Raw genomic sequence first — 18,664 nt, 5'->3', positions numbered from 1 at the left:
TCATGGGCCCGATGGCTGTGTAGTCTTGCTACACCATGCGCCATTACATCATTGTGATCGGAGAAGCATAGCGGCAGGCAACTGGCAGCTTCCTCCCTTGTCTGATCGAGTCTGCCCCTGATCGCATCTTCCCGAGGCTCCATCGGGTCCTGTGGCGGCCGGTTCTGTGTTCCCTTCCTCTCCGTCGTATCATGGGCGCCATCTTGCTGAATGGAGCAGGAGGAGACTGGCGCCCTGCCTGCAGCGGGGACTACCGTCATTCTCAGTTAAGTGATTGGGGACCTGCATTCAACCCATCTAACTCCACAGCGGCAAGTCATGTGTAGTTGAGGGAGGAGTGAGGACAACTTTCTGTGGAAAGGGCTCATCGACTGCCACCACAGCCCCCACAGTCGGGGTGGCAGACCTTTATTGCAAAGCTGCTTGACTTTAAAGACAGATGCAGTTATTCGGATGACCAGGCAACAAGCTCTTGTGCCGTTTGGGAACCAAATGATCATGGTGTTTTTGGACTTCGCGGTGGAGGTTCAAAGGACCCGCTCACAGTTTATTACGACAAAGAAAAAGCAGAGGGAGCTTCAGCTTCTTTATACTATGCTATTCCCTTTCAGGCTGTGGGTCACAGCAGATGGCGGCTCCCACTTCTTTGCTACCCCACAAGTCAGATAAAGAAGGCCAGTACTGATGTAGTGTGTCTCTTGGAAACCCACCTTACCGGCAGCAAAGTTCTTTCCCTCAAAAAGCCATGGGTGGGCCGGGCTTACCATGCCACCCATTCTACCTACTCCAGAGGTGTTTCAGTGCTAATTAGTAAAGAGCTTATCTTTGTGCTGGACCAGGTGCGTATTGACTCAGCGGACAAATGTGTCTTTCTCAGAGCCTCATTTAATTACAACCTATTGACTGTCCTGGCCATTTACAGCCCCTCCATACAGTAGTGACATCATGTGTAAGGGGGCTGCATTTGTTGCCACGGCTCCAGACACACTGGTGCTGTGTTTGGGGGACTTCAATAATGTAACAGATGTATGCAAAGATAGGCAGCGCGAGGACCCTTGGTTGATGCCCAGGAGGTCTACTACCTTTGGTAAATTTATTGAAGATATGGGGCTGGTTGATGTATGGAGATTTGAGAACCCAGAGGTTAGTCACTCCCAAACACACCACTCCCTGTTCAGGACAGATAAGGTCCTTGCCTTGCACACTCTGGTCCCCTTGCTCACCGGGGTGGAGTACCTCCCTAGGGGCATCTCCGACCACTCTCCTATCCTTGCTGTCTTTGACTTTAAGGCCGAGGGGTCTCCGGTTTTGGAAACTGAATCCCCAATGGCTGTCCAGACTTGGTGAGGGAACTGGCCTGGCATGTCTCTGGAAAGGGTACTTTATGGACAATGAGTTGGGAGTCAACCTAGCTGTGCTGTGGGATTGCTTGAAGGCTTTTATAAGGGGAATTTTTATAGAAGAGATTTCGAGTATTAAAAAGCTCAATAGGCAAAGGGAGGGAGAGCTGGAGCACAGATGTAGAGACCTAGAGGTCTTATATATCATATATTGGATCACATACTGGTGATGATAGACTGAAATGGCTTCAGGCACAGTCTGCTTGTCATATAGGAAATCAATCCAGTCAAAGCCAAAGGCTTCTCTGCTCCAGACACAATCAGTATTTCCAAGCAGACATGGGGGGCAGATACTAGGCATGTCTGGTGAGACTTGAGATGTCCAGTAGGACAATTCCAGCCATTATAGACAAACATAATGTTAAACAATATACTGTGGCCAAAATTTCAGGAGTGTTTTATGAATACTAAAGCAATATATAATCCATGCAAGCTAGATATACAGCCACCCAGCTTACAACCTACCTGAGAGGTGTAAGATTCCCGAGAATGTCCCAAAATGTGGTTGATTTGCTTTATTCCCCCCTTCACTGAGGAAATTGCGGCAGCCATATCCTCATTTCCCAACCACAAAGTTCAGGGCATTGATGGTATTCCGATAGAAGTATATAAACAGTACAACAACTTCCTTGTCCCTAGGCTGTTAGAGACCTATAATCAGTTGCTGTTGTTTGTTTCACTTCCACCCTCTATATCTGAGGCCATTATCATCCTTATATTGAAACCTGATAAAGATTCTTTGTACCTAGGTTCATATCGCCCTATCTCCCCAAATATAACAGATGCCAAGATGCTCGCAAAAATCGTATCCATACTGCTTAATGGGTTCTTCCACATGGTTGTCCACCCGGACCAGACAGGGTTTATGCCCAGCAACTCTACGCTTACTAACGACAGAAGATTATTTACGCAGATTCAGAGGAGCCAATCGGCTGGGGAGAGGGCAGTGCTCGTGTCCTTGGATGCGGCCAAGGCCTTTGACTCAGTTGACTATCTGTATTTTTTCTGATTAGGTGGCAACCTCTGCCTGGTGCTGTGCATTGTCAGTCACTTCTGTAAACCAGCAGGTGCAAGTATTTGGGCATCTGGATTACAGCCTATGCATCCGAATATGTTGCTCTAAATATTGACCCAATAGCGGAATATTTAAAGACCAAAAGCCACACAGTGTAAACTCCCTGGTAGAATCAACCTAATAAAAATGGTGATCCTACCGAAGTACTTATACCCCATTCAGCACTCCGTGGATTACCTACCATTCCAGGTTTTCTAAAATATTAATAAACATCTTATTTTACTGGTTTGGAGTGGTAAGAGAGCGAGGGTGCGCTATAACACTCTGTGTAGAACAAAACAAACTCAGGAGGACTGGGGTAGTAGCTAGCCATCGACCCTGCATAGCCTCATTAGCTTCAATTACGTCTGATCTGGCATGCAATTTCACTCATTCTACATGGTTAGAGACAACTCATGGGAAATATGTTATTTACCTCATATATGCATTAATGAATGAAAATGTCTCGATGATCCTCATCTTAACGGTTCGCATGATATCACTATACAATGTTTATAGCGACATAGGTTGTTCGATTTTTTGTTGGTGTATTGTAAGCCAAAATACTTTATTAAAAAAAGAAAAAACAAAAAGCTGTCCAAAGAGGATTCACACAAAAATTATATGCCTCTCTGCATAACATCAATACGTTTCAACATGTATTGCCTACCCACTTTCTCTTGTACATTTGCAGAGTGAGTCTGAACGTTCTGGCTACTGAGGCCATGGCCACGCCTGACTTCGAAGTGGTTCCAAATGAAACGTGAAGCTTTTCAAACACAACTCTCCATCTTTCTATTCATATCATCCTTTATAGGACCACCATCTTCAAAGGGGAATAGTAGTTTTGACTGACATATTAGTTATAGGAGCATCTATTTTCGGAACCAAGCTCCATTTCTGAGCCTCTTCATCACTGAATGGATACATACATTCTAAAGTCGAAGTTATAAATTCTTTTCCACCTGCACCCATTCCTTATGAATAAGTTATTTCACAACTTGATGTACAGGAAAACTTCTCTTTGGTGATGGAGGAGGAATAATGGTCTGGGGTTGGGAAGACCCTTTCTTGTTTCCGCAGGACAATGCCCCTTGAGCACAAATTGAGATCCGTCAAAAAAAAAATGTTCGTTCCAAAACCATGGCATATTAATGACATGGTTTTGGAACGAGAACAAGGACACATGGATGTGATGTTCGTGTGTCCACATATTTTTGGCCATGTAGTGGTTCTACAAATACAGGAACCTTATAGTCCCTGAAAAGTACACAAATCAGCTGAATGAGAATTTGCATTAATTGCAAGTGGATCAAATAACAATCACTTCACTATTATGATCATCAATGTCCAAATCTGAACAAATGTTTCCAATGTTAGACTGTCATGAGTTATAGTCAAATGGAAGTGAAACCATAGAAATACTTCAAATACACTATAAACCTGAAGAGGTTCCTTAGGTACTGTAGTGCCCCAACTAATCTATCCTCCAGTTTACAAGCAGAAAATGTCTTGTGAATACATCTTGCAGTGTTCCTCCTAAATGTCGGCACTGTAAAACTCTCCAGAGCCAAGAAAATGTGTCTGAAAACATGTGGCCATCTTCAAAGGCTATTAATTAAATGCAGCATGTCTCTCTGTGACCGATTCTTGTAGCTCAGCAAACACCGTGCAAAATGTAGAGAAGAAAGTGATATGAGACCTCCAACCCGGTAATAAATCCTCTGATGAGTTGGACTTTACTAAAGACTTTTTATTTAGATGTTTTTTCAGTTGGACAAAAAACTCCTTATACAATGGCATATATACAACTTTTATAGTCTTGCACTTATATCATTTAACCTCACCCCAAATATTTTATAATTAGTCTATTTGTAAAGATCTAATTAAGTATCCTACATAAAGTAAAACAGCATAAATATGCGACCTATATAATTACATATAACAGTTTAAACACCAATTAAAAACAAAAATCCCAATCCCTGAACCCCCCCCCCCCCCCGTATATTCCTCTGCAAAAAAAAGTTATACTTATGTTCCCATATAACTAGGTCATAAACTGTAAAACAGTGTCAAATAAAATCTCCAGGCCCAGACGGATTTACGGCAGCTTATTATAAAAAATTTTCGAGTGTGCTTGCCCCTCACCTGCTCTCCCTGTACAATGGTGTCCTACAAGGAACCCCCTTCCCACCTGAAATGCTTGAAGCTAGAATTGTAGTGATCCCAAAAGATGGGAAGGACCCACTTCATTGTTCCAGCTACAGACCCATCTCCCTTCTCAACCTGGATCTAAAGATCTTCGCTAAGATCCTAGCAAATCGTTTAAACATATTCCTCCCCTCGCTGATCCACTATGACCAGGTGGGATTTATTCCGGGCCGCCAGGCGAGGGACAACACCAGAAGAGACATTGATATCATACACATTGCAAACACCAGGAGATCTCCCACTATAATCCTCTCTCTAGACGCTGAAAAAGCGTTTGATAGGATCTCTTGGGGTTTCATGAACGCGGCTCTTGAGGCCTTTGGCTTCGCTGGCAACTTCCTCACTGGCGTCCTGGCACTATATTCCTCACCCTCAGCTAAAGTCTTGATCAACGGGGTACCCTCAAACCCGTTAGCCATCCAAAACGGCACGAGGCAGGGTTGTCCCCTCTCTCCCCTTATTTTTGCTCTGGTGATTGAACCACTGGCCTCTCAAATTCGCCATGACCCTAATATTTCTGGTGTGCAGGTGGGGGACATCAACTCTAAAATTTCGCTTTTTGCGGACGATGTCCTGCTCTCACTCTCCCAACCAACGATTTCCCTACCTAACCTGTATAATGCTCTCCAGGCCTATGGTGACATATCTAGCTATAAAATAAATTATACAAAATCAGAGGCCCTATTGCTCCATGTCTCCCCCCAGGAGGCCGAAGTGTTACGGTCCTCTTTCAAATTCAAGTGGCAGACTAGAAAAATAAAATATCTGGGAGTCTACCTCATATCCCGATACGACCTCCTCTACCAAGAGAATTTGCCACCTCTCTTCGCCAAAACGCAATCTGATTTGGCTTCCTGGAACCGCCTTATTATCTCGTGGCTGGGTAGCATCATCGCAGTAAAAATGAACATCATACCCAAATGGCTGTATCTCTTCCAAACCCTACCAGTTCCTGTCCCTGCCACCCTCCTATCCAACATCCAGAAGGCCCTCACTCGGTTTATTTGGAATCATAGGCCCCCACGGGTATCGGTGGTTGTCCTGAAGAAGCCTATTCCCGGTGGTGGGAGGGGTCTACCCGATATTAAGATGTACTACCTAGCTTCTCACTTCTCTCAAATTGTTGCATCATATGCCCCCTCAGGTTCCATGTCATGGCTGGATCTAGAGGCGGCGCATACTGCCCTCCCTGATCTGACACCACTTTGGGGTTTATCCCCTATACACCGCCCCTCGCCCTCCAAACTCCTTCCCACCATTAAATTTGACGATAAGATTTGGGATTCCTACTCCTTCAAATTAAAGCTTACATCTGCCCTCTCTCCCCTGACCCCCATCTGGTTTAACCCCATATTCCCTCCCGACCTCTCTAGATTGAGACATCGTCTCTGGACTCAGGCCGGCCTTAAATTTCCATCAGATTTCTCGAAACAGGGCCAGTGGCTTCCACTAGCTGAGCTACAGTTTCACTCCCCAGGCCGGACGCTTAGCCCCTTTGAGTTCTTTCAAATCAGCCATTTTTTGCGATCCCTGCCACCCAATTCTATATTGCGTCCCCTCACTCCATTTGAGAACCTATGCAAACACCACCCCATGTCCAAGGGCATGATATCACAACTTTATAGTATCTTTCTCAATTCCACTCTTCACCCTCAGCTCCCCCACGAAGTTGAGTGGGAGAGAGATCTCGGCCCTCCGCCACATGAGGAGGCCTGGGAGGACATGAGACTGGGGATAGCCAAAAGCTCTATATCGACCAGACTAAAAGAAACATCCTATAAAATTTACTATCGCTGGTATTATACCCCCACTCGACTTCACGCAATGTTCCCCTCCGCGTCGCCGGACTGCTGGCGGAATTGCGGCCACAGGGGTTCTATGCTACATATCTGGTGGACTTGTCCAATTATCGCTCCCTTCTAGGACGCGATCCATGGCTTTATCAATACTTTATTTGAGATTCCCATTGCAAAGGACCCCTGGATCTTTCTCCTTTGTTACCCTCCCCCGGATCTTGATAAATTCGCCAAAAAACTGACGGCGCACATCCTCACAGCCGCCAAATCTCTTATTGCCCTCAACTGGAAGCGTGCTTCCTCTCCATCTTTTTCGGCCCTTAAAAAACAAATTTGGAATGTGGCAGCAATGGAAGAGATTACTTACCATCTACACGATAGAGGTTACGCTTTCACCCAAGTCTGGGCTCCATGGCAAATGGCGGCAAGCGCGTTTCCCTCTGATACTTGATTTCCTCGTGGAGGCCCATGTGTGGCGAGTGAGTCCCTGCTCCTGCTCTACCAACCCTTGACCCTCTAACACACATTCATTACCTTCCCCCTGACTGTACCCCTGCCTAACTTCTGTGGTCTTCCTTCCCACCCCCCCTCTCTTACAACCCCCCCAATTCTATTTTGATGTTGTCTGATCTATGTAAGATAAAGCAAGAAATAATATAAAAAACTGGTCACTTTACAGCTTAAGTTCCCTGTGGATGTCCTTCCAGGATTTCAGTACAATGTAAATGTCTTCCTATGCACACACTGTAACTTTCAGATTTTGAATCTTGTATACCTTGTATTGCTTGACCATTCAAAATAAAGAATTATAAAAAAAAAAACAGTGTCAAATACATAAAAAGAGTAAGAGCAATTTATCTTATATGGTGATATAGCCATGGCCCTACATTAAATTGTATTCCCATATCTTAAAATTCTTTATAGGAAAATTAACAAACTACCCTGTCCCAGTCACTTGAGTTATATAGACTTACTATCCTACATATTTTGATGTGCAAATTTTATAGCACACATTTGTTTTTGTTTTTTTAATAACTATGGTTTATGTCAATTTTTTTCATTTCTGCCCTATAGAACATCTCATTTTTATATACCTAAAGCGCTATAGTTTCACACATTTTTACTGCTTATGACAGTCCGAGGGAAAAAAACCCACTATTAGAATTGAACAAAAAAAGTGGCCTGGAAGCTACTTAATTTCAGATTATTGATAAATAAGTTTGACCATGAAACATAAAAAAAATAAAAAATTGTTTATGATTGTAGTTCACCTGCAAGTGATCTACTACATTTAGAGTTACAAAGAGAGAAATATGCACATCTGCTCATATTCCTCAAAAGCACAAACATCCATTGCGATTTGAAAGAGATCCAAAAAGCAGCAAGCTCCTACTGAGTTTAAATCTCACTCAGGGGTATTACTGTCCATGATCCTCTTGGAAAAAAAAAAGACAAAAATGCACTTTGAATATTGCAACGGTCATGCTTTCTTATTGCTGTGGCTTGTAACTTAGCTCATGCAAAGCATTGCTTACCTTATTTACAGCATCAACTTTAGCTCCATGTTCGAGCAGTTGACTTGCTATGGATATAGACGGAATAAGAGCAGCAAGGTGAAGCGCGGCATTCCCATTAATATCTACAAGATTAGGATCTGCTTCATGTTCTAACAAGATTGTGGAACAGTTCTCATGTTGACATTGTATAGCCTAGCAATAAAGTTAAAAAAAAAAAAAAAAAAAAAGTTAAACCCAGCACAAGCATAGCTCAACTCTTTATTGTTAGAACAAATAGCCTTGGCATCAACATACCTTTATTAGTGGAGATCGATTATCATTGTCGCAAAGATTTAACTTGGCCTTGTTTTCTACTAACAACTTTACTGCTTCTAAATGTCCATATGCGCAAGCAAGATGCAAAGGTGTCCTGAAACAGATTAGATATGGATGTCAACAATTGCATGGTTATGCCAGGTTATTTTAAAGCAATTTTATTGTAAGGCAAACAATTGAGGGCATTATTTATTGATTTTCATCTCAGTACTCAATTTAGATGCTCTTTGCATAAAGGACTTACCAAACAGAAAACAGAATTCTATTGCATTTCGTCCAAATTTAAATAATGGTCTGTATCTATTACAAGTATGACAGCGATATTTGCGTGCACAAGTTTGAAATTCTGTACACACTGGGAATACATTCTTTGCTTAAAAGGTTCTTACTGCAATGGGAAATAAAGCGACCTGAAAACTGTATCTGTTAGTATTTGAGCTGCCAGCAGCAATGAAATGGAACTGACATTTTACCACCTTTAAAATCAGGACAGTCAACAGCCGTGAGTTTTACGATGACCTTTTTTCTGTTAAAATGGTCATAATTTTCTGTCACTAGGCCATTAAGGGATTGGAAACATATTATAATAATAAAAAAAAAAGTATTAAGTTACCTTCCTTATCCAATTACTTTTTCCTACATCTACTTTCATTGAGGTCATTCTTTCTTATGAAAACTTGCCAACCGGGTCCATCATTAGTCAAAGCCGTTTACTTTCTTGGTAGTTGTAGACAGAAGTTGGTTTGCACAATTGACGTTTCACGTAATTCACTAAGCTTGATTATTTGATAACAGCAGTACCAGGATCCCTGATTCTGACCACTATTACTTTACATGTATTAGAGGAGCACTTGAGCTATACAATCGATATAATAAGTCTGCACACATTTATTGAAATTGCAAATGTTTGTAATGAAAAGCCTGAAAAAGATAAATCATGACAGAGCTTTTTTCAACCTTTAATGTTACCTTGCAACCAGCAATTTTTAATTGAAAAACAAATAGACAAATTTTAGGAAAAGGAGTGAAATAATTAAAAAAAAAAAAAAACGAAACAACTACAATACCCTGTTTGCATAAGGGCGCACACCTTTAAACTAAAACTTTGTGGAAGCACTTTTGCTTTTAATATAGTGGTGTGTCTTTTTGAATAAGTCTATCAACTTCGTACAACTGGACTTACCCACTCTCCCCCTGCAAAAAAGTTCAAGGTCAATCTCCTGTGCACAACCTTTTTAGGTCATTCCACAGGTTTTCTATGTGATTGAGGTCTGGGTTCTGACTGGACCATTCCAAGGGCTAGATTTACTAAGCTGCGGGTTTGAAAAAGTGGAGATGTTGCCTATAGCAATCAATCAGATTCTAGCTTTCATTTATTTAGTGCATTCTACAAAATGACAGCTAGAATCTGATTGGTTGCTATAGGCAACATCCCCACTTTTTTAAACCCGCAGCTTAGTAAATCTAGCCCCAAGACTTTGAACTTCCTTTTATGAAGCCATTCTTTGGATGACTTGGATATATACTTCATTATGTTGGAAAGTGAAATTCCTCTTCACCATTCTGACAGAGGCCAACTTATTGGATATTTGGAGCTATTCATACTGCCCTCTACCCTGACTAGTGACCCTGTCCCGTCTGAAGAGAAGCAGACCCAAAGCACTGCCACCACTATGCTTCAGAGTGGGCATTGTATTCTTTGGGTGATGAGATCTACTGTCTGTGCACCAAACATATATTTTAGAATTAAGGCCAAACAGTTCAACCTTGGTCTCGTCAGGACACTTTCCCTCATGGTTTAGGGTAATTGAATGTATTTTGTTTTCAAAATTTAGATGGATGGATGTTCTTTTTGAGAGAAATGGCTTCCGTCTTGCTACCCTACGCCTTAGCCCAGACATACGCAGACTACGGGAGATTGTTGTCACATGCAGGGAGTAACCAGTGCCTGCTATACATTTCTGCAGCTCCTTTAATGTTGCCTTAGGCCTCCTGGTAGTCTCCTTGTCTAGTCAACTTCGAAGGGACGTCCAGATCTTAGCAATGTCCATGTTGTGCCACATTTTCTCTGCTTATTGATGATAGTTATAATTTTTGTTTTTATATGTTATGTGCAAGTTTTTATACCTTTAGATTTCATAAATCAATCCTTAAATAGTACACCAGACATGACCTTAACTAGCCTTTGTTTACTTTATATGTCCACTGGAAGCCCTCATTGTGAATGTGTCGTGGAAAATCTACACAAGCTTTGTCTTAATACATCAGATAAGCTTTCTATTTATTTGCCTAAGAGTATCTGTCTACATTTTGACAGCAGCAACTGTCAAAATATATTCGATGAACAGTAGAGATAAAGGACAGCCTAATAAATGTTTTTCCAAGCAGGGGGGAAAAAAAACATTTTTTTTCTTATTTCCATTTATAATCCTAAATGACTATATTATCGACAGGTAACATTAATTGCTTAATATTTTTTTTGCTGTGCATTCTTGATATTTTGTTTTCCACAAATATATTGTAAATATCCTGCAGTGTCTGGTCTAGTAGAGCAGAGTAAACCTACACCCGTAATCAATACCACAACATATCTCTAGATCCATTCCTTGTTGACTTCGAGAGTATGCAGAGCTGATTTACGTACGGTTTAAAACAAACAAACGCACGATGTGCTCAGTGTGTGTGTCTTAATGAGTCAGGCCCAATGTATGTACCAGAGGAGAGGATTCATATGCAGCATCAGCAGGACTCAATCTCTTATGGGGCTTGCAGTGTGCCAAGTTACGCCCTGACAGGTGTTGTCACTTAATCATTTTTGTGTTAGAAATAATTTTGTCCCCACATTTTCTTGTATGAGTAGATAGTGACCCGGAACCTATCTTCCACCGAGCTAGCATTTCTCTAAGCGGCACAACACAGACATTCTGGGATCCATCCCAGGAAAACAAGGAGAGTCCCTTCAGTAAAATAAACATACCTCTCTGTAAAGCTGGGTACACACTACAGCAGGCCTGTCCAACCTGCGGCCCTCCAGATGTTGTGAAACTACAAGTCCCAGCATGCCCTTCCAGCTATCAACAGGTTGTCTACTGGCAAAGCATGCTGGGGCTTGTAGTTTCACAACATCTGGAGGGCCGCAGGTTGGACAGGCCTGCACTACAGGGTTTTGTCCAATAATCGGCTCAACCAGCCGACATACGACCACTCGTTCGAAAGTCGGGTCAGTGTGTGTAGTGACACGATGGTCGAAAGTCTGCCCAAATAGACGATTATCGTCGTACCGTTCAATTTTTTCCGATCACCTAACGATCATGTAGTGTGCATGTACTCATGCTGAAGATCTCCATAGAGTTGGGCTCTTTTCAGCCGATGTTCGCAATGAATGTCAGAGTGAATAAATGTAGAGAGTGCTGTAGAAGGAATAATTCATTTGTTCGTTTTGAAACAGAATATTTCGTTTCAGAGTCACAGAAGCTAACGAAAGTCGTTAGGACATGTGGATAGCTATAACAAGGTGGTTTTAATCAGTGCGACAGTAGTGAATGAATTAATATTGTGCTGTCATTCTCCGGACTAGAGGACCAGACAAAGGACCAGATGAAGAGCGCAGATCTGAAGGTAAATCGTGTCAGTGTGTATGCATGAATCGTCAGACTGATCGGACCTTCAGTCGTAGGTATAATCGTTTGAGATAGCACGTCGGTCTGAACAATTCTTCAGTGTGTGTACCCAGCTTTAGGTACAGCATGTAACTGCTCTCTGTGCAGTTAGGAATGACTGGCCTTGCTGGTTCTATTAAGGAGCATTCAATTCTTTACTTGTGTAGTGTGATCACATGATCCGTTATGTCACTTGGAGGCAGAACCTGACGTGATTCTCATTGGTTCCTGATGCCTTAAATAGCTACCTATATCAAACCTTGCTGGTTTTAGTGTTCACACTCTATCATTTCAATGCTGTTCACTAATCCTGTCTGCTTCCTGATATCAGACTTTTGCTTAGGCCCTGACTATCCTGTTTGCTGCCTGGACCGCACAAAGCCTTGACTTAAACCCCACTGAACAACTTTGGGATGAATTGGAAAACCAAATGGGAAACAGGCCTTATTGTCAAAGATCAATATCCAATCTCATTAATGCTGTTGTGGCTGAATGGATGCATATCCCAGCAATGTTCAAAAATCTAGAGGAAAGCCTTCCCAGAAGACTGAAGGCAAAGGGGGTACAAACTGCATATTAATTTCCATGGTTCTGGAAAGAGATGTTCAACCAGTACAAAAGAATGTAATATTTTCACATACTTTTGACCATGTAGTATATATATAAAACTCCAGTAAAAATGAAAAACAAATAAAATAATAGAGACTATGAAGAAGACTTGCAAACAAAGCACAATAAGATAATGCCAAGATAATCTGGGTCTTACACAAACTGCAGACTCATCTGTTTCACCATTTGCAAATCAAAACATAATCTAGTAAAAACAAAGATGCCATGATGTCGTATTATTTAATTAATAAAAAGTAACACGTTTGAATGACTAGACGTGTTATTGAAATGTATTTACAAATTCATACCTTGTATATTACAAAATGCCTTATCAAAACTTACTTAAATGAACAGCGCAAGAAAAAAAAAGAGGTGCCAAAGGGTAGTTATTTAAAATGTGATACACTGGAATGTGATCACACAAAACAATGGTTAGTCAGTTAGTTGACAAGACATGTGTCAGAGTGCAGATAAACTAGCACCTTGGATATTTAACAAAAGATGTTTGTATGGGTTACCATGGCAGTGTGTACATTGAAGAGGTCTCACTTATGTAGGGGAACTGAGTAGGAAGAGGAATTTGTTGACGTACTTAACAGCAATGGCAAACAGGATTGTAAACTGCAATAACAGCAAAAAGCTTTAACATGCAGCCACACAGTCAGGATAATAAAATAATTGGATTACAATTTAATAAGACTTATTTTTAGAGTCTAGAGTCATTGAGGTAAATGCTGTTTTACCAGAGGTCTGTAACAAAGACTTTGCACATGTACATTTCTCCGGAGTATGGGAACCTCAACCCTCACTATCAAATCAATAACATGCACTATTGTATTAGTACATAATTAGGGAACTGAATGTAGAGACAGTGATCATTTAACATATAATTTAACTAGTGTAGTGCCCAATTTTAAATAAGAGCAATATTGAACGGAAAATGTACACCAATACACCCTTACTGTAAATGATTATAAGTCACTGTATAGTTCGTTCTAAAGGCATCGACCAAGTCATAACTATTTAAACCTGTCAGAAATTGTTTTTTTTTTGGGGGGGGGGGGGGGGGGGGAGGTAGTAGATGAATAAGTTATGCTATTCTTTAAACTGTACTATAATATTAGTCTCTAAGGGGGGGTATTCAATTGTTAGCGATTTTTTTCCCTGCCGTGCAAAAAAAAAAAATCTCCTGAGGGTTTTTGACGGCACTAGAGACCATTTTGAGTTAACGCAGCGGGAAAACTCATGCAATTCAATTGAAAAATAGGGAATGCTTCCCCCCGCGCGTTAAAAATTGTGTTTGCGAGATCTTAGGGGAGTTTTAACGCTGTCATGTATAACACAAAAAAAGGTTTTGCATACATTAGATTGCATTACACATTGATAATATTTACATAACTTTCTTTAGCATATTTTTTATTGAACTATTTTTTTTACCATACAATCATCTATACCATATCAAAACACATTACTACATTCATATTTGTACCAAAAACATACATAAATATATAGTTTAATTAGTGATTTTATTTTTTTTATTTCAATATTTTTTCACAAGAAAATCAACTTACACAAGTTAGGCATTAAGTGATAAACATAAGTTTAACTTTTTTTCAACATTATTACATGATTTCAAAAACTTTTCAGAGCTTTTTTATTTTTAACACACCCCAAGGAGGTGCAAGATAAAACAGCATATTTTCCTGTTGTACCCACCACGTTAAAAAACAATTGAATAGTTTTTAACGCAGCTGCCTCTCTCACACCCTATACTTTCAATAGACCTTCTACTGGAGCACGAGAGGACCGTTTCTTGAAAAAAACGTAGCGTTAAAAATGGAATTGAATTGCGGGTAAAGTTAACCCACTCGTAAATGATTTTTAAAAGAAAAAAAAAAAAAAAAAAAAAAGCGTTAAAATGACTTAACACGGTCAAAAAACAAAAAAACAAAACTTGCTAACAATTGAATATCACCCTAAGGGTCATATTCAATTGTCGGCGTAAATGCCGAAAATCTCGTGCTCTGCTCACCATTACCGTTATTATGGTAATAGTGCGCGGAAAACCGTTATTACGGTAGTTTTCTCACTGGATTTCAGCTCGCAGCTCCCTGAGCCGCGAGCTGAAATCCAGCTATACCATAATAACGGTGGTAGTTTTAACGCCGCGGAAACCCGCAACAATTGAACATGCCCCATAGTGTATCAGATGCTACACTGTCCTGAGAAGGGTTTGTTGGTACTACTGTGGAGACCACAGGAGGGCAACCTTTAACTTCACCCAGCATCAGGGGCAGGCTGGGCCGGGGGGCATCGGCCCCCCGGGCCGCTCACAATCACAATCAATGCGCGGCCGCATCACATGACACGTGATGCGGCCGCATCACGTGTCATGTGATGAGGCCGCCTGTGCGGCGTGTGCCCCCCGGGCTGACATCCCGCGCCTGCCCAGCATGGAACTACAGTGTAAAGCATATCCAAAGGCGAACAACTGGCACTTGTAGCTCCACAACCCCAAGGTAGACACAGACTGCAAAGCTTATAGGTCATGCTGAAAATTGATGCACATTAATTGGGACATAGTTGCCTGCCAGCTCTAGCCTTGCAGGAAGTAATTACAGCAGCGATGTAAGTAAAATGACATTACAGCACTCAGCACTCCTCACCGGTTCTCCTTGTCCACTTGGTTGATGTCCTGCTTAGGCAGCAGCTGCCTGATCTTGGCCACATCCCCTGAGGAGGCAGCGCGATGGACCTTGCTCAGATCCTTATCCTTCAGCTCATAGCCCACTGACAGCACACTGCCGGTTTCCGAGACACTGGCAGAAGGGCCGCTCTTTCTCTTCTTTCCGAAGCTGAAGATCTTCTTCATCTCCGGTGAGAGCGACAATCACATATGCAAGTCAATATAGACGAGCGTCCCATAGCATGTCTATAGATATAGATACCCGGACCAGCGACACCCCATGGAGACCTCTGTGCCTACCCGAGGGTATCACTCACAACACAGCACCAGCTGGTTGTTGCTAAGTACCGCCTCCGTTACTAAGACGGAAGCCAATCATGGATAGGTCTCGTCGAATGACCTCGAACAAAGCTGTAACGTCCTGTCTTCGAGACAGGAGCCATTTTGCTGGAGACATTTCTGAACTATAGCATAATAGCGCTAACTAATGACATCAGTGAGCAGTTATTTTAATCACGCTGATAATACTTTATTATAAAACTGGATTGCAGCTTGTGTTAACCGTTTGTGACCAGCGGGATGCAATTTACCCCTTCCATAGTTATGATGGCTCCTATTGATAATTTGAACGGATTCAACGTATGTCTGAGAACGAGGCTGAAGTTAGCTTCTTATTCCGCCAGCTTCTTATTCACTTATTTATGCTCCAGCTTCTTATTCATGCTCCAGCTTTTTATTCAGAAAAGTTTATTTTTAAAGGATTAAATCAAACTGGATCACTAATTTCACATCAGATTAACAGTCCTTTATATAAACTGCAATAGTATTTCACCTGACCCAACAAGGTTTTGGGCATGAAATCAGGGGCAAAGTCACCACATTTTATATAAGTAGCTGCAGTTTTGCAAGGGTTAAATGCCATTGGACCACCAATTTGACAGTGGAAATCAACACAGGGTGGTCAGTTACATATAAAACATCTGTCTTTTGCCTGGCCCAACACTGTTTTGGGCATACAATCAGGTGGCAAAGTGGGCACAGATAGCATTTTGAATAAGTAGCTGCAGTTTTGCAAGGGTTGATTTTTTTAAATAAAAAAATTCAACAAAAATAAATCCCAAAATGACTTTTTCAAAAATAAAAGACTATATACAACATTAAGGGGTAAAATGGACCAATAGGAACGAATAGGATCTTAACACCCAATTCTGCAATTCCTCCACAAAAACTACTGCATCACTTCACAAATGAGAATTATATACATCAAAGAAACATGACATCTAACACAATTCTCTGCATTACACTCAGTCACCAATCTATATTACTACCCACACAACCTTTACAGTCAGGAAATGAAAACAAACTTTAAATGTATGTAAAACTTACTAAAAAAAATAATCTCCACAAAATCTAACAGTGAAAGAACAGGATAGATAGCGAAGAATCGAGAGACTGTCAGATGTTAGCTACCACTTAAGGATGTCTCAATTTCCGCCAGAGGTCTACCCCAGCTAGCAGCATCCATTCGGCCCCTCTCCATTTCCCTTATTTTCAAAACCTCATGCGGAATACTATCCACCACCTCACTACAAGGAAGTATTTTTCCCTTAATGGGCACTAAACACTGTGCACGCCATGGGCTAGATTTAGTTAGAAACGAGTTTGGTGGTGGTTTGAAACCGCCACACATCGCCGGGGGTTTAGTGGTCCAAACCGCAGCATTTACAGTAGGGCGATTTTTCGGCTGTGATTCAAAATGAATGGCGATGTATGGCGGATTAAAAAAGCTAAACCACCGGCGGTTGTGTCCAAACTGGTTTGGTTATAACCGCCATCCAAAAAACAGAACAGGACAGAACAGTTTTAATGCCTGTTTCTGAATTGATCGATAGCTCACACATGCTGTTTGAACTATTTTTCCATTCAGAACATAAGAGAAAGCACCATTGACATTTAAATTATTTGGACAATCATTATTTATTGATTAATGAGCAAAATGAATATTAACTATGAGGGGAAAAAAAAAATCATATTAATATATTAATTAATTATTATATTATTCGGGCACTATGTAATGCCAAAATGTGCAACATAAATAATTAAATCCACCATTAACAATCTGTTAATATTATTATATATCCACTTTTCCCACATAATATAATGCTATAATAGTGTCCCCTTAAAAAAAATATATAAAAAAATTCCCTCATAAATTATTAAATTAATTTTGCCCCTTAATCAATAATGATTTCCCAAATAATTTAAATGTCAATGGTGCTTTCTCTTATGTTCTGAATGGCAAAATAGCTCAAACAGCATGTAGTTTGACCAGTCTCGCCACTCACAACCCACTCTTTCATTTTGGCTGTTTGGATGGCATTTGTGCGGCGGTTTTGAAAACCAAAGTTTAGTAAATCCGGCTATTTGTATGTTCATCGCTAAAATCGGGATAGCGGTTTGTAAAGTAGTGGTTTTGAAAAGTGTCTATTCTGGCCGTTTTAATGGTTTGGGCTTTAGTAAATATGGCAGTTTCAAAACCTCCAAAAAAATAGCCAAAAAACGGCGGTTTGACCAAACTGCCCTTTAGTAAATCTAGCCCCATGTGTAAAATCTAACAACTGCGCTAACTAAAAACAAGAGTGCTTTCCAATAGCCCCCCCACTCCACTTTTGACCTCCACTCCCCCCCTCCTCCTAATATTTTGGAACAAAAAACAAAACCTCACACTCTTATACAACTGTTAGATGTATTGTACTACAATTTTCTGCACATTTCAGTCCAACTAAATATATGTGTAACTTGCTCGTTCTTTTTATATTTTTCTGTGTATTGGATCGAGCAAGTGCGCAGTTCTTGCTGGATTTATACATTGTAATTTGCTATGGCTTGTTTTGGTCCTTACTTTGTAGAAAATATGTGTTGGTGTTTTATAAATAAAGTTCTTAAAAAATAAAACAAAACAAAAAACTTCAAAAAGAGACTCTGGAGATGAAGCTTCAAGAAGGAACAGCACTGGGTTTCCCATTCCCAGACCATCTTCATCCTTGGGTTTGTATGCCACACTCCTGATAAAGTTCAACTTGTTCATCCATAACAACTAAGTAACTGACCTCATCTCTGAAGTCTCTTTTAGGAGTCTCCCCCTTGGTGGGTAGCTGGCCTTAGAGTTTGGGTGCACCCTTTTCTCAATGCATGGTTGGATGAGGGTCCCGTAAAATATCTTCGAGTAAAGCATAGATACCTCCTGGTCTATGTGGTTCAGGGTTTGAAGGTGACAACGAAATGGCAGATCAAAGTGAGTTAGGCAAAAAACTCCTCTAGGATGGTGTTGGAGAGGAGGACTATGTATTTTAATTTTGATGTGCCCCTTTTACTAAAGGGTTGCCCAGGTGATATGGTCTTGAAGGGTCTGTCTTT

The 18,664-nt window shown here is 41.0% G+C and overlaps 1 protein-coding gene across 2 annotated transcripts in view; it reads right to left on the bottom strand.

Moving 5' to 3' along the window:
* The window catches only part of ANKRD26 (ankyrin repeat domain containing 26), an 88,605-nt gene extending 73,002 nt beyond the window's left edge, over positions 1-15,603 (bottom strand). For both annotated transcript variants that reach the window (XM_075208968.1, XM_075208967.1), the window contains exons 1-3: positions 15,228-15,603; positions 8,273-8,387; positions 7,997-8,170 (exon numbers count right to left, since the gene is read on the bottom strand). In XM_075208968.1, coding sequence (XP_075065069.1) covers positions 7,997-8,170; positions 8,273-8,387; positions 15,228-15,433 — 495 coding nt within the window. In that variant the 5' untranslated portion in view covers positions 15,434-15,603. The remainder of the gene's footprint in view (positions 1-7,996; positions 8,171-8,272; positions 8,388-15,227) is intronic.
* Between the last annotated feature and the right edge of the window lie 3,061 nt (positions 15,604-18,664).

Source organism: Mixophyes fleayi, chromosome 4 (genome assembly GCF_038048845.1).
Source record: "Mixophyes fleayi isolate aMixFle1 chromosome 4, aMixFle1.hap1, whole genome shotgun sequence".
In the NCBI taxonomy this organism is placed as follows: Eukaryota; Metazoa; Chordata; class Amphibia; order Anura; family Limnodynastidae; genus Mixophyes; species Mixophyes fleayi.
This window is presented reverse-complemented; position numbering and strand designations above follow the sequence as displayed.